General features: G+C 40.0%; 1 protein-coding gene across 6 annotated transcripts in view; it reads left to right on the plus strand.

Moving 5' to 3' along the window:
- Nucleotides 1–13143, plus strand: part of LOC126847228 (teneurin-m) — a 190902-nt gene that overhangs the window by 171481 nt on the left and 6278 nt on the right. For 3 of the 6 annotated variants that reach the window (XM_050587381.1, XM_050587378.1, XM_050587376.1), the window contains exons 3-18: nt 3729–3944; nt 4552–4636; nt 5301–5503; nt 5584–5712; nt 7129–7406; nt 7529–7745; nt 8140–8334; nt 8407–8616; nt 8688–9023; nt 9151–9358; nt 10121–10147; nt 10988–11204; nt 11282–11458; nt 11553–12214; nt 12283–12518; nt 12587–13030. In XM_050587381.1, the coding sequence (XP_050443338.1) occupies nt 3785–3944; nt 4552–4636; nt 5301–5503; nt 5584–5712; nt 7129–7406; nt 7529–7745; nt 8140–8334; nt 8407–8616; nt 8688–9023; nt 9151–9358; nt 10121–10147; nt 10988–11204; nt 11282–11458; nt 11553–12214; nt 12283–12518; nt 12587–13030 (3784 nt within the window). In that variant the 5' untranslated portion in view covers nt 3729–3784. The other 3 variants (XM_050587377.1, XM_050587380.1, XM_050587379.1) reach the window with 3 other exon arrangements.

Consider the following 13143-nt stretch of genomic DNA (forward strand, 5'->3'; position numbering starts at 1 on the left):
CGTCCGCAAGTGATTAACATTATACATGTCGTATGCGAAAAACCTCACAACCGCTCGCTGAAGTGTTATTACTACTACTGTACGGCTTACATTAAAGTCTCCCCCCCCCCACCCGGCCGCCGTTCCCTATCCGTTTATATTTTCATTGCACCGCCGCGTCTAACCCTCGGTAAATTTTACAAAAGGGTTGTTATACTCTATATTGTGTATACTCACTGTGCGCGCCTACTAGCAATTTGTTAATGGCAAGCGCTCTTAATTTTCTACCCGGGTTCGCGTTTCGCCGCTATTAAACACTTGAAAACTTCACATGATGTTTACTCTGACGGAGGAGAAAGAGGTTATGGGATCCACATTGCTCTCGTGTGGCGTGTACGTGCACCCTTTACACCGGTCAGTATCAATTACACGCGTCAATTAGAGTATCATCGCACCACCGCAAGTTTCTAGAAAAATACACAGTAAAATATTTATGATATTATCAGCTACAGCTGGTCATCCTACTTGGTGATAAAATGTTCGTAGTTTTTTTTTCTTCGGTGGTTTAATTACATCGCACTACATTAATTACCGAGACAAATGTTGTTCAAATCAGTGTAGTCGGTCAGTGTGAAGCTTAAGCAAGTGTATGTGTATAGAGAAGGTATGGGAAGCGATTTTAATATCCGAGACACGTCGACTCGGAAGGGCAATGAAGCGGAGACAATGTAGAATAAACGCTGACGACGAGGGTGGTTATTATTGGCTCGGTGTCAAAATTGCCGACGGTCGCAGTGGTGACGGCGACGACAGTTCTGCAAAATAGGTAAATACCAAAAGGTCAGAGAACAGTGGTGGCTGGTTTGACTTGGTTGGCATTTTGGCACGAGGGTGACATTTGTAAGTGCGCGTACGTCCCAGGGAAACGCATAGAGAGTGCGGGGGGGGGGGGGGGGGGTGCGTCATTAAGGGAGCAAAGGCCGAGCCTAGGACGTGATCGAGTTGTCAACGGTTTTCGGTCAAGTCGTTAAGACACGACGGCAATTCCACCACCTCACTGCCGTCAGTGGTACATCCCTCACCCACCTAGTCCATAACAATTTCTCCGTGTCGTCCTTTTGTGTACAACCTGCGCTCGACCTAACGAACCGGCAACTGGACGACAAGCGAAAATCCCTTTGTAAAACACACACACACACAAACACAAAGAAGAATAAAGTATAAACCCTCATCCGACACGACTCATTGGACAGTTCGTTAAAATATAAAGTCACAAAAAAAATTATTTTTATTTAAAAAAAATATATATAATGGGTTTTGTTCCGTGTACCTCGTACAATCAACCTTTATAAAATCGTCAACTGCGTTACCCTAACGTTATATTCTATTTACATATCTAGTTAAACGAAATCCTTTCGGTGTAACGGCGACGGTCGTCATGGTTTTCCGTCTAAACTTTAACAACCTAGATACACAATAATTACCAACAAGCGCATACTGTACAACTTCGGGGTTAGTTACACGAACTCGATAAGACAATATGATACTCTGTTGCGCATTGTATACCTATTATATTGTAGAAAAAATAATAGCCTTTCAAAACGCACTACAGGAGAGGGGATCGCGTTACTGTCAAGGGTTTTGAAAATTAACAAGTTGATTGCACTTACGCTGTTATTGATGACGAACAAAAGCCTGATATTCTATTATGTTAAACTATAATCGACCGTTTATAGTATTTAGCCGAAAATCAAAATTTGTTTATTAACGCGCGTATTTCAATGATACTTGTTCACCGAGTGTGGATATGGATAACTGATTAGTTATACAAGGTTTGCGATGTACACGGACCTCTCTGTGTATACACAATGGTTGATATCCGATAAAATCCTTTCGATGTACATACCGTTAAACATGTACGTGTCCCGGCAGTAAGATATACATGATGTAGTCACTAGTACCTCACTTTGTCCTGACGGCGAAGAGCTTCGTCCGTCTTTTATAGTGCGATTTAATGCGAAACCACCCAGTAGTGTGTATGCAAATACTTGGCAAAAGTAACCGGGCTGTGTTTTTCTTAAGCACATTACGCCCGGGGCACCTCGACCTCGACGTGCCGTGCATTATACAGCATTAACAAACGGTAGGTGGCACGTGACGCGCCCGGATTGAATAAATGCAACTTTAAATAACAAACCAAACGCAAAGTCGTCCCTATCCGCCGAACAGTGAAGCGAGATGCAAAGGAAAATATCTCGGTGACCCTTTAGAAATCTCGTAGCATTGGCTAGCTCATAATATAACACATGTTATACGGAGCTCCTTTTTCCTTGGCATTGTTGCCCTTCGACCGATCCCGTGCATGTCTAAATCTGGAATAAATTGAAAAACTTTAAGGCCACACTGTTACAAGAGTGTATATGCGGCACGGCAAAGGTCGCGTAAACTTTTTTAATAACAAATTGAAATAAAAAAAAAATATGTATTCATACCTTAGACGTTATAATACATATACACGTACACACATATATTATATTCGTGTGCAAGTACAAATTATTTATTTTACAAACATTTAAAAGTATACTCGGTAACTATCAGTTTTACCGAGTGTGTACCACATTTATGCAAATATATTATGCTATGGCGTTAGTGTAATCAGAAAATATTGTAGTGAAAGATATGAGTCGAGACGATGTGTGATTGAATTATAAAAAACCTCTGACATCGTCGATTGGGGAGGGTAGGTAATTGATCAGAGACGTGTGATCGTGCACTCCCTTTATTTATTTACTGCACCCCAGTGTCAGATTTATAGAGAACAGGCGCAAAAGAAAACATTATTTTATTAGCCGACCCGTGGAATTTTCTTTTTATTTAAATCCGATTGTTTAATACTGTGTCACCCTCGGCAACGGTATCAGTATCATCAAGCGCAGCGCTCCTTATCTGAGCAACGTTTCCACTCCCCCCATTATAGTAACGATAATCTAAATGTGTCTTTCTGCATGTGACTCACACGTCACCGCCTCATATGCGTTGTTGTGTGTCTATTTGACTGATCACTTAATCCTCTCTCCTCCGCTCGGGGTATATAATAATATTATATATAATAGCAATCTTGTATATTATTCCAACGGGGAACTAATCCGCGACGACCGCGCCCTATCCATTCGTCGCGTCGTCGTCGTCATAGCATTTAATACCGTTGGCCGGATAGTGCCCTTTGCGTTTACTACAAGCCTCCGTCTTCAACCCCGCCCTCCGGTTCTTACTTATATGCTTCACCCCGGCGGCTCTGCGCTTTAATCCTAACGCCACCCTGAGCGCCCTTCGTGGTGCCGTGTTACGGGCGAAATCAATTGCTGTGTGCCGATCGGCGGAGGTGTCAAATGGATTTTCGAACACTGCCGCGACTCTGTGTGCTCTCTTTTTTTCTAAGACTATAACTTATCGCCAACACTGCCTCTCTCCCCCGATTTTTCGGCTATACAATATTAAACGGCAACCGCCCGAGTTCCCGGTATTACCTATACATTATTAATATAGGCAGGTACCTACGCTGCAAATGTCGACGGTTCTCACACGGCGAACAAAAAGTTTGCGTCGCACGACCCCTTTCAGACTCTTTTAAGACTTCGGTATTTTAAAAAAAAACACACGTCGTTCGGTTTACGCACGTGCCATTTGAGTTAAAAAAAAAAACCCCTATTGTAATATTAATTATTTATATTTTTTCGAATTTTACACAGGATACAGTGATTCTTTGAGAAATCCACCAGATGTGCCGCCCAGAAACCCCGGAACGATGAGCAGGTTGAACGGTCGGCTTAAGGGTTCCGGCCCGGGATCCAATGCCGGCACAATGGTGCATCTATCGGGCGACCACCAGCATCCGATGGATTTAGACTTTGAACCGTCCAACTGCGTCATAAGGACGGCATCCGGATCCGTTTATATACAGCCGGGTGAGTACTCCACGCTATTAATATCAAATTAAAAAAAAAACACTTACAATGTCGGTGTTAATTTTTATGGCGTGTATTCGTAGTCGCTTTGTTATTATAATTTTTTTTTATATTTAACTGAACATATTTAACGAGATATTTACTCCTCTCCACGTGCAGCGCAATAGTTAAGAAAAGAAACGCCATTAGTAAACAATGACGGTAAAAGACGATTTATTCTTTTTTTTTCCTTCTTTTGAAATAAGTCCGGGAGCTTTCGATTATTATACACTGTGAACATCGTGTCGTAGCTGTAGGTATTCGAATAAAAGACGTTTTCCGTAGCGTTAATAATGTATATCACTTTCTTTTTAATAACGATCATACGGTTGAATTAACAGCTTGCTCGTGGATGGGATTATCTTTGAATTTCATAATGACTAAAACACAACTTCGGTGTTATATTGAAAAAAAAAATAAAAATGAGATTTTCATTTATTCTTTTTCGCTGAACAACAACGATTCTGTTAATGGCTCAACGAGCCACGAGTTTCGCGTTATTATACCGGAAAGGAATTTAATAATAATACAAAATTATTATTATTATTTTTTTTTTATATGTTTCTAGATATGACGAAAAGCGTGTTGGACTACAAGAATACGTCTTCTTGCAGTAGTCCGTCGAAGACTGATATTCATAAATCATCGGAGAGGTTGGTATAATGTGTTTTTGTTTTGCAGTTATAAAACGCAACATTTGCAATATCTATAAGTTATATTGACCCGCTATCCACCCCTTGATTGGAGTGTCCCGGCACAAAAGGACAATATAGCACCATTTGTTGCAGATCGATTCCTGTGATTGATCGGTATTTTTGCATTTCCGTCCCTACACGGTGAACACGTGTCCCCCCCTATACGTACCGGTGTGTTTTATCTATTTTATGCGCTTTTTCAAAGGTCCTGAACACATAAATCAATCAACGAACGCAACATCCATTATACCTCGGTGTCGTTAGCAAAATTACTTAATAGGGGTCGCTGTCGTGATCTGGGAACTAAAAAATAAATAAAAATACCCGTTCTATGTGAAGCCATTGGAAATTGTTAAGGGAGTAGTATTTTTAGATAACATCCTCAGTGTAAGGTAATCCACATGGATTTATCCAATTGCTTACATTATTCATAGGAGAATCATATTTTCGGGTGGTAATTTCTCCGCGGAAACGGGTGGTATTTTATTTACTCGACTACAGTCTTATCCTTTCTATTCTATCTATTTTGTTTTTCTCTGGTCACCCAATTCCGGACAACGGTGTTTAACTAACTCATATGAGTTGATTGTATACTACACAGCCATGGGTTTTATGTTTATAGGTGCTCCTTAGGATACGGCGTGGGAATGCCGGTAATGCCGGTCAGAAACAATCTCAGGCGACCAACGTCGTCACATCATTTTTCGTCCGCTTCCCGGTTCCAGTTCCAGAAAGGATTTGCATCTCGTTGCTCGTGGAAATGCACGTCCATAGCTTTGATCATCGTCTGCCTGCTTATGGCCGTCGCACTGACATACATTACAAGTGAGAATAATAATTGAATTTGGCGTGATCGAATCGAGGTCGGTGTTTATGACTAAACAACAAACATTGTTGATTTTCAGCGTCTAACATGTTACGGCTATCGTATCAGGGTCCGGCGTCGTGTTCCGTTCTCGTCGACGAGAACGGCAGTGATTCTCTTACCGCTCCGAAATTATCGAATCATAGCAGCAAGACGACTGATAACACAGGTAGGTGGTCGTCCGTCCAACGTAGTAAACGCAGTTTGCATGACAATGACAGTGTCTATGACGGTGGTAGTGATGTACTTGCTGGTGATGGCTTAGTAGTATTAGATAACAAACGGGTTAACAACGGTGTTCACCGCCGTAGTAGTACGCTTGGTGCACGTCCTAATAACGCTCTCCCCCGACAAATGTACGAGGCTCTCGCCAGGACTGCTGCCAAGGCCGGTGGTAGTGGCAGCCGTCAAAAGCCTCCACCAGAGCGACGACACCGTAAAAGACAAGCGGCCGAAGTAATAGTCTACCGGAACGAAACGGACAGCAAAAGTAATCTTAGCGACTCAGGTGATGATACAGTTGTGGACATTGTGCCTCTGCCGGAGTCGGAACATCGTATACGGGTTAACTTGTCAATTGCTTCGGACGATTCGGCCGGACGTCCTATGTACGCGATTTCTCTGTCGCTGCCCGGAAACGGTAGGGTCGAACCAGAGCGAACAGAGCTGTTTGAGTCAGCACCACCACAGCCGTTGATCAAGGCATTGCAGCCGCCACCCCAGCAGATGCCGGCCGCTGGTACCGAATGCGATTGTTATTGCCCGTGTTTAGACCCGGAAGACGACCAGCAAACCAGTCTCGAAGCATCTACATTTTTGCCGGTATCGTCTACCGACTCTACATTATGGATAAACGACACTGCGTCGTGGATCCAATGGTCCACCACGACATACGAACCGACACCAACTGAACCGGCGACTGAACCGTCAACTGGAGGAAGAATGGTTTCTTGCTCACCGCCAATATTGTTATTCTGTGACCCAGGTAAGAGCCTTCGTGAGCTTTGTTTTCAATCGCTTTTTTTTAGGTTTATTCCAGCAAAGACGAAGAAGACGATCGCGTTATTTTGACATCGAGTCCAATACAAATTCATTACCAAAGTATAGTTCGCTTTTAGTATTTGATCTTTAAACCAGTAGTATTTAACTAAATTTTACTTGTGTGTGGTGGAGTAGAAAATATGTTCAATATATTGGTGCTTTGGTTCAGGGCTGTTTTACGGTTGTGGTATATGACTTTTTCACTTTAGTTTTTAGAATGTAACTCTTCATGTCTGTAGTTAGTTCAATTTATGTTCTATTAAAAAATCAAATCAATAGTAGGTTTATTGTATTTTATTTATAATAAATGCCTAATAGTAGAAAATTGTTTTTGCTGTATCTATAGTATCTATGATAATAATTCAAATATTTTGTGTATCAATTATCAATATAAGTACACAAGTATGAATTTGATGAACGTGACAATATCATTTTCATATTTTTGCATACATTACAACGATAATGTTACATAGCGTTTTTGTTGACAAACGTAATTGAAAATATATTATCAATAAATAACGGTTTTCATAATTCAAAAATATAGGGTCAAAATTGTTCCCGGTGAGGACTTCTCCGCCAGATGGTACCACGTTTGCGCAAATTACATTGGGTGAAAAAATTGACGGGGAGATTTCACCTTATGGATATTGGAATGTTCAATTTTACCACCCCCGCGCCGCTTACGTTCGGTTTGAATACAATTTCCCTCGAGGCGCTAGCATAGCTGTTTATGGGCGCCGAAATGCACTGCCTACACACACTCAGTATGAGATTTTGGAAGTGCTCAACGGTTTCAAATCCCGGCAAACTAGATCCGCTCATGTAAGTAAACTTAATTTACCTTATTTCAGGCATACAACTATTTTAGTCGATAAACACAATATTATTATGTGACCCCAATGTTGTTGTATTATAATATTATACTTTTATTATTTCTATTGCAGCCAAGCATTATGAAAGAAGTCACACATTACTTGGAACCCGGCCATTGGTTTTTATCTATGTATAACGACGACGGCGACATGACGATGGTTACGTTCTCTGCAACTGTATCGCAAGAAATGACTTTGAGTTGCCCTAATGGCTGTAGCGGAAAAGGCGAATGTCTACTGGGTCACTGCAAATGTAACCCTGGGTTCGGAGGCGACGACTGCAGCGACAGTAAGTGTCAACTACATCATTTTATTGCCAATTATTAGTATTTTTTTCTTCTATTATTTTTGTATTTTTCTAGATGCCATTAGTTTTAGTTGATGACACAACGTTGAGATAGGGTCCTATGTGTTTTCGGTTTCCCTACTAGCATAATAATGTGTTTTATAACAGTTTTACTATTTAAATGTCTAACTTTTGTCGTGCACGTGTTGCACTCGGTTAAAACAACATATGTGTGTTTGTAGCTTCTCGTGTCACGTTGGCTATGATGCCGTTTTAATTCGAATGCGCCATGCTTTCGGTTGCTTCCATGATAATCATATTTTTGTTTTAAGCATGCAGGCGGGAGCGTAGTTTTGTTTTCCGAATGTATCTTAAAATCATTTGTATTTCCGTGTAGGTGTTTGTCCAGTGTTGTGCAGCCAACGGGGCGAGTACATAAATGGCGAATGTCAGTGTAATCCCGGTTGGAAGGGCAAAGAGTGCAATATGAGACATGATGAATGCGAAGTACCCGATTGCAATGGTCATGGATATTGCACCAACGGAAAATGTATGTGCGCTCTGGGATTCAAGGGAAAGTTTTGCTCGGAAGGTAAATACCGTTAGAGAGTCATAAAACGTTTTCTCGGAAAATTAAGTAAAACTGTGTTATTTTCCGTTGCAGTCGACTGTGCTAATCCTAACTGCAGCGGACACGGTGTATGCGTGGAGGGCACTTGCATTTGTAAAAAGGGATGGAAAGGCGCGAGCTGCGATGAAATGGACAAAGACGCTATACAGTGTTTGCCCGATTGTACCGGCCACGGGACTTTTGATTTAGAGTCGCAAACTTGTCAATGCGAACCCATGTGGTCCGGCGACGATTGTTCCAAAGGTAAAACGATTGCAAATCTATTTTCGTTCATTGTACGGTTCGGTATCACAATAAATGTTTACCGTCTGTAGAACTCTGTGACTTGGACTGCGGCACTCACGGTCATTGTGTCGGCGAAACTTGCGCCTGCGACGTCGGTTGGTCTGGTCAGTATTGCAACATGAAACTCTGCGATAACCGCTGTAACGAACACGGCCAATGCAAGAACGGCACTTGCCTGTGCGTAACCGGTTGGAACGGCAAACATTGCACGCTGGAGGGTTGCCCCAACGGTTGTTCGGGACACGGTCAGTGCCGGGTTAACAGTGATAACGTGTGGCAGTGTAAGTGCTCGGATGGCTGGGATGGATTAGATTGCAACACTCAACTAGAGCGCGAGTGCAACGACAACATTGACAACGATAAAGGTCAGTAAATCGGTGATTCAACTTAGGTTCCGTTTCAAAAACAAAAATATAATTATTGACAAAACCTTCGATTCATATGAAAACCGCCTCTCTAACAGTAAATTGTACAACCCCTTGTGATGTTTAGATGGTCTTATGGACTGCGAAGACCCTGAATGTTGTTTGAGTCATATGTGTCGCAGCAGTCAGCACTGCGTGTCGTCTCCTAAGCCCATCGATATACTTTTGCGCAAACAGCCACCGGCGATAACGGCATCGTTCTTTGAACGTACCAAGTTCCTGATCGAAGAAGGCAGTCTTCAGAACTACGCTCGGTCAGATAACTTCAACGAAAGGTAACCACCGCTATTTGTTTATCATCATTATGTTTGCACCGACAGAAATATTTATAAATACCTTACAGAATTATAATTGATAGGCTATAGGTGGGAATGAGGATACTGATGTAGTTATGTTTTATATCATATTTAAACCGTTATCAAAGTTAATGATAACATTATCGACTAGAGTGTTGATGTCAGTACAATTATGTCGTAAAGTTAATAATTACTTACACACACATAATAATTATCGTTGTATTATACGTATATAATAAGTCTTATAATTCTTATAATTGACGACTGTGTTTATGTGTATGTGTAACCTTCAATGTTTCTGTTTTGAATCTTTCTATAAAATGCGTTGTGCCCATGTGAATTAACTTCCTTTCCTTGTCGTTCCCGTCTACGTTGATTATATATATATATCTGTAGCATTGCTTTACAACACTTTAAACGATTAACTTTCATTTTGATCATTATTTTTTACTTAATTTAAAAATTTATTCAGTTTACCTAAGAATCTACAAAAACAATTTTCAATAGAGTTGTAAAGTAATGTAAGCACTCGTCATTAAAAATGACGTTTTCCAAGCAGCTTTATGTGTACCTATGCTTATTTGTATAACATATAAGAATTCAAATTTCTATTAACTTTGCAACAAAAAACCAAAAAATATTCATTACACTAACAATAAAACTAAAACAATTTTTAATATTTATTTTATTTATTAAAAAACCGAGCCTAACGCTTTCTTTCAAATATTATGTTGTTTCCAGCATTTTCTGGAGTCACTTCAACACGAGGTAAGAAACGGCCATTGTTTGCCCAGAATGTTTTTTTTGTTTTGTATTATTTTGGAGGGAAACAATTCCCTTTATTTTCGGGTGTTTTCTATTATTCTCTTACGTTTTCTCCTTTATATTTCGCTTCGTAAAAAAATAGCAATTCTTAATAAAAAAAAAAGTAATTGTGGGTCATAAATATAAGAAGAACATTAAACTATAATAACACAATTTAAAAAAAAAAAATACAAATTATAATGTTAGGAATTCGCAAGCAAAATATTATACAAACAAAACAAAATATAGGTGTAAAATACCTAAGCTTATGCATGCATGATCTAAACGCTTTGATCCCAAAATCTTTGTATTGTGTACTCGTCAAACGCTTTATTCTTCAATAGTAGATGTATATTTATTATCTTTAATTTGTGTAAATTGTGACGTTTTGTATGTTACTCCACGAGTTGTAAATTATAAAAAAAATATTCAAGACAACAACAGGTTGTTTGTCTAATAATAGCATATTGCTGCAAAATTATAGAAGACAACGGATAGATGAAAACTAATCAACTATTTTACAGTTTAGCACTCATTTAAAAAACGATTTATCATAAAAACAAGGGTCTATAAATGTTATATATCAAATTATTAAAATTAAACACATAATATCCACTTGTAAATTACACTTTTTGCTGGTATGATTTTTATAATATTAGAAGTCCCGATTTTTTTTTTAGTTTTGATATTTATTTTTACGTTGACATTATTATTTATGCAAAGCACGTCCGAAGCAGTAAATTAGATTGAATTTTTGTAACTCGAGCTCACAAAAACTAAATGAACCCTTATATTTTCCTATAGCCGGTCTGCTGTTATTCGTGGTCGAGTAGTTACATCCACTGGAATGGGCTTAATGGGAGTACGGGTTAGCACGAATATTGCCCCCGAAGGTTTCACCTTAACCCGAGAAGATGGTTGGTTTGATTTATTGGTTAACGGAGGCGGAGCTGTGACTTTACAGTTTGGAAGGAGTCCGTTTAAAGCACAAACTCAAATTGTCAACGTACCATGGAATGAGGTTATTTTTTTTGCGATTAAAAAGTTGCAGTACTTAATTATAACTCGATACTAACGTTTTCATTTCCATAATAATAGATTGTAATAATCGAAACTATTGTGATGTCGTTGAGCGATGACCATGGAATTCAATTAAGTGGACAACCGTGCAAAGCACACGACTACGATCAAATGAAACCCGTGGTCTTAGCATCGTGGAAACACGGATTTCAAGGGTCTTGGTCTGACAAGAGCGCTGTTTTAGCGGAATCACAAGTAAGCGCCCTTGCACTAAATTAAATATCTAACGCAAAAAAAAAAGATGTACTTAAATATATTAATTCTTTGGTTATTTTTTATCGTATTACAGGTGGTCCAAGAAAGTTTCCAGATTCCAGGGACTGGCTTGAATTTGGTTTATCATAGCTCTCGATCGGCAGGCTATTTATCTACTATTCAGCTACAACTCACACCGGACACTATTCCCTCTACTCTAAAACTTATTCACCTAAGAATAACTATCGAAGGAATACTGTTCGAAAGGACTTTCGAAGCGGACCCCGTCATTAAGTACACGTATGCTTGGAACAGACTTAACGTGTACAGGCAAAATGTGTATGGCGTGACCACAGCGTTAGTGAAGGTCGGCTATGAATACACCGACTGTAGAAATATCGTGTGGGACGTGCAAACGACTAAACTTAGCGGAAACGATATGAGCATATCTGAAGTGGGTTCTTGGAACTTGGACATCCATCACCGTTACAACTTCCACGAAGGCATACTACAAAAGGGCGATGGTTCCAACATCTATCTAAAGCAAAAGCCTAGAATCATAATGACTACAATGGGAGACGGACACCAAAGGCCGCTGGAATGTGTCGATTGTGACGGTGATAGTGGACTTAAGCAACGCCTTTTAGCTCCAGTCGCCGTAGCAGCTGCTCCAGATGGTTCTATTTACGTCGGAGATTTTAATCTGATCCGTCGAATAATGACTGATGGAACAGTAAAAACAGTAGTCCGATTGAAGTGAGTACTTATAAATACCTTTTAATATTCTCTAATACGTGATACTCATAATCTGTTGTATTCTATAGTGTAACGAGAGTGTCCTACCGCTATCACATAGCCGTAAGTCCATTGGATGGATCCTTGTACATTTCAGATCCAGAAAGTCATCAAATCTTAAAAGTGAAAAATCCAAATAATTTCTCCAATCCAGACCACAATTGGGAGCCAGTCGTTGGTTCAGGTGAGAGGTGTTTACCCGGCGACGAAGCTCATTGCGGTGACGGCGCTTTGGCCAGGGATGCCAAGTTAGCCTACCCCAAAGGTATTACATTTAAATGCATAACAAAACATTTTTTTTGATCATATTATAATAACTTGTTATATTTTTAGGCGTTGCAATATCATCTGAAAATATTTTATATTTTGCTGATGGCACCAACATTAGAATGGTGGACAAAGATGGTTTGGTGTCCACGTTGATCGGTAATCATATGCATAAGTCGCACTGGAAGCCTATACCATGTGACGGAACGTTAAACACCGGTGAAGTACATTTGAGATGGCCAACCGACTTGAGTATTAACCCATTGGACAATACTCTACACATCATTGACGACCATATGGTTTTGAAATTGACCACTGACAACCGATTGAAAGTAATTGCCGGCAGACCGATTCACTGTCCACCGGTCGGACGAACCGGACTGAACACCGACCAAGAATTAGCCATACAAACGGCATTGGTGATGCCACAGAGTATATCGTTCGCACCTAATGGCAACATGTATGTCGCTGAATCGGATTCACAAAGAACCAACAGGATCAGGATGATAAGTAAGTGGCATTGTTTGTTAATAAAAAAACGCATTTATGTATGTCACGTGGGGGAAAAAACAATTCTTGGATTACATTATGAACAATTTGTCCTCGTGGTAGTTGAAGTAAAA

Source organism: Adelges cooleyi, unplaced genomic scaffold, assembly GCF_023614345.1.
Source record: "Adelges cooleyi isolate 19-005CV unplaced genomic scaffold, UGA_ACOO_1.1 ACOO_flye_CR_arks_rails_tigmint_CR_PRNA_9, whole genome shotgun sequence".
Classification (NCBI taxonomy): domain Eukaryota; kingdom Metazoa; phylum Arthropoda; class Insecta; order Hemiptera; family Adelgidae; genus Adelges; species Adelges cooleyi.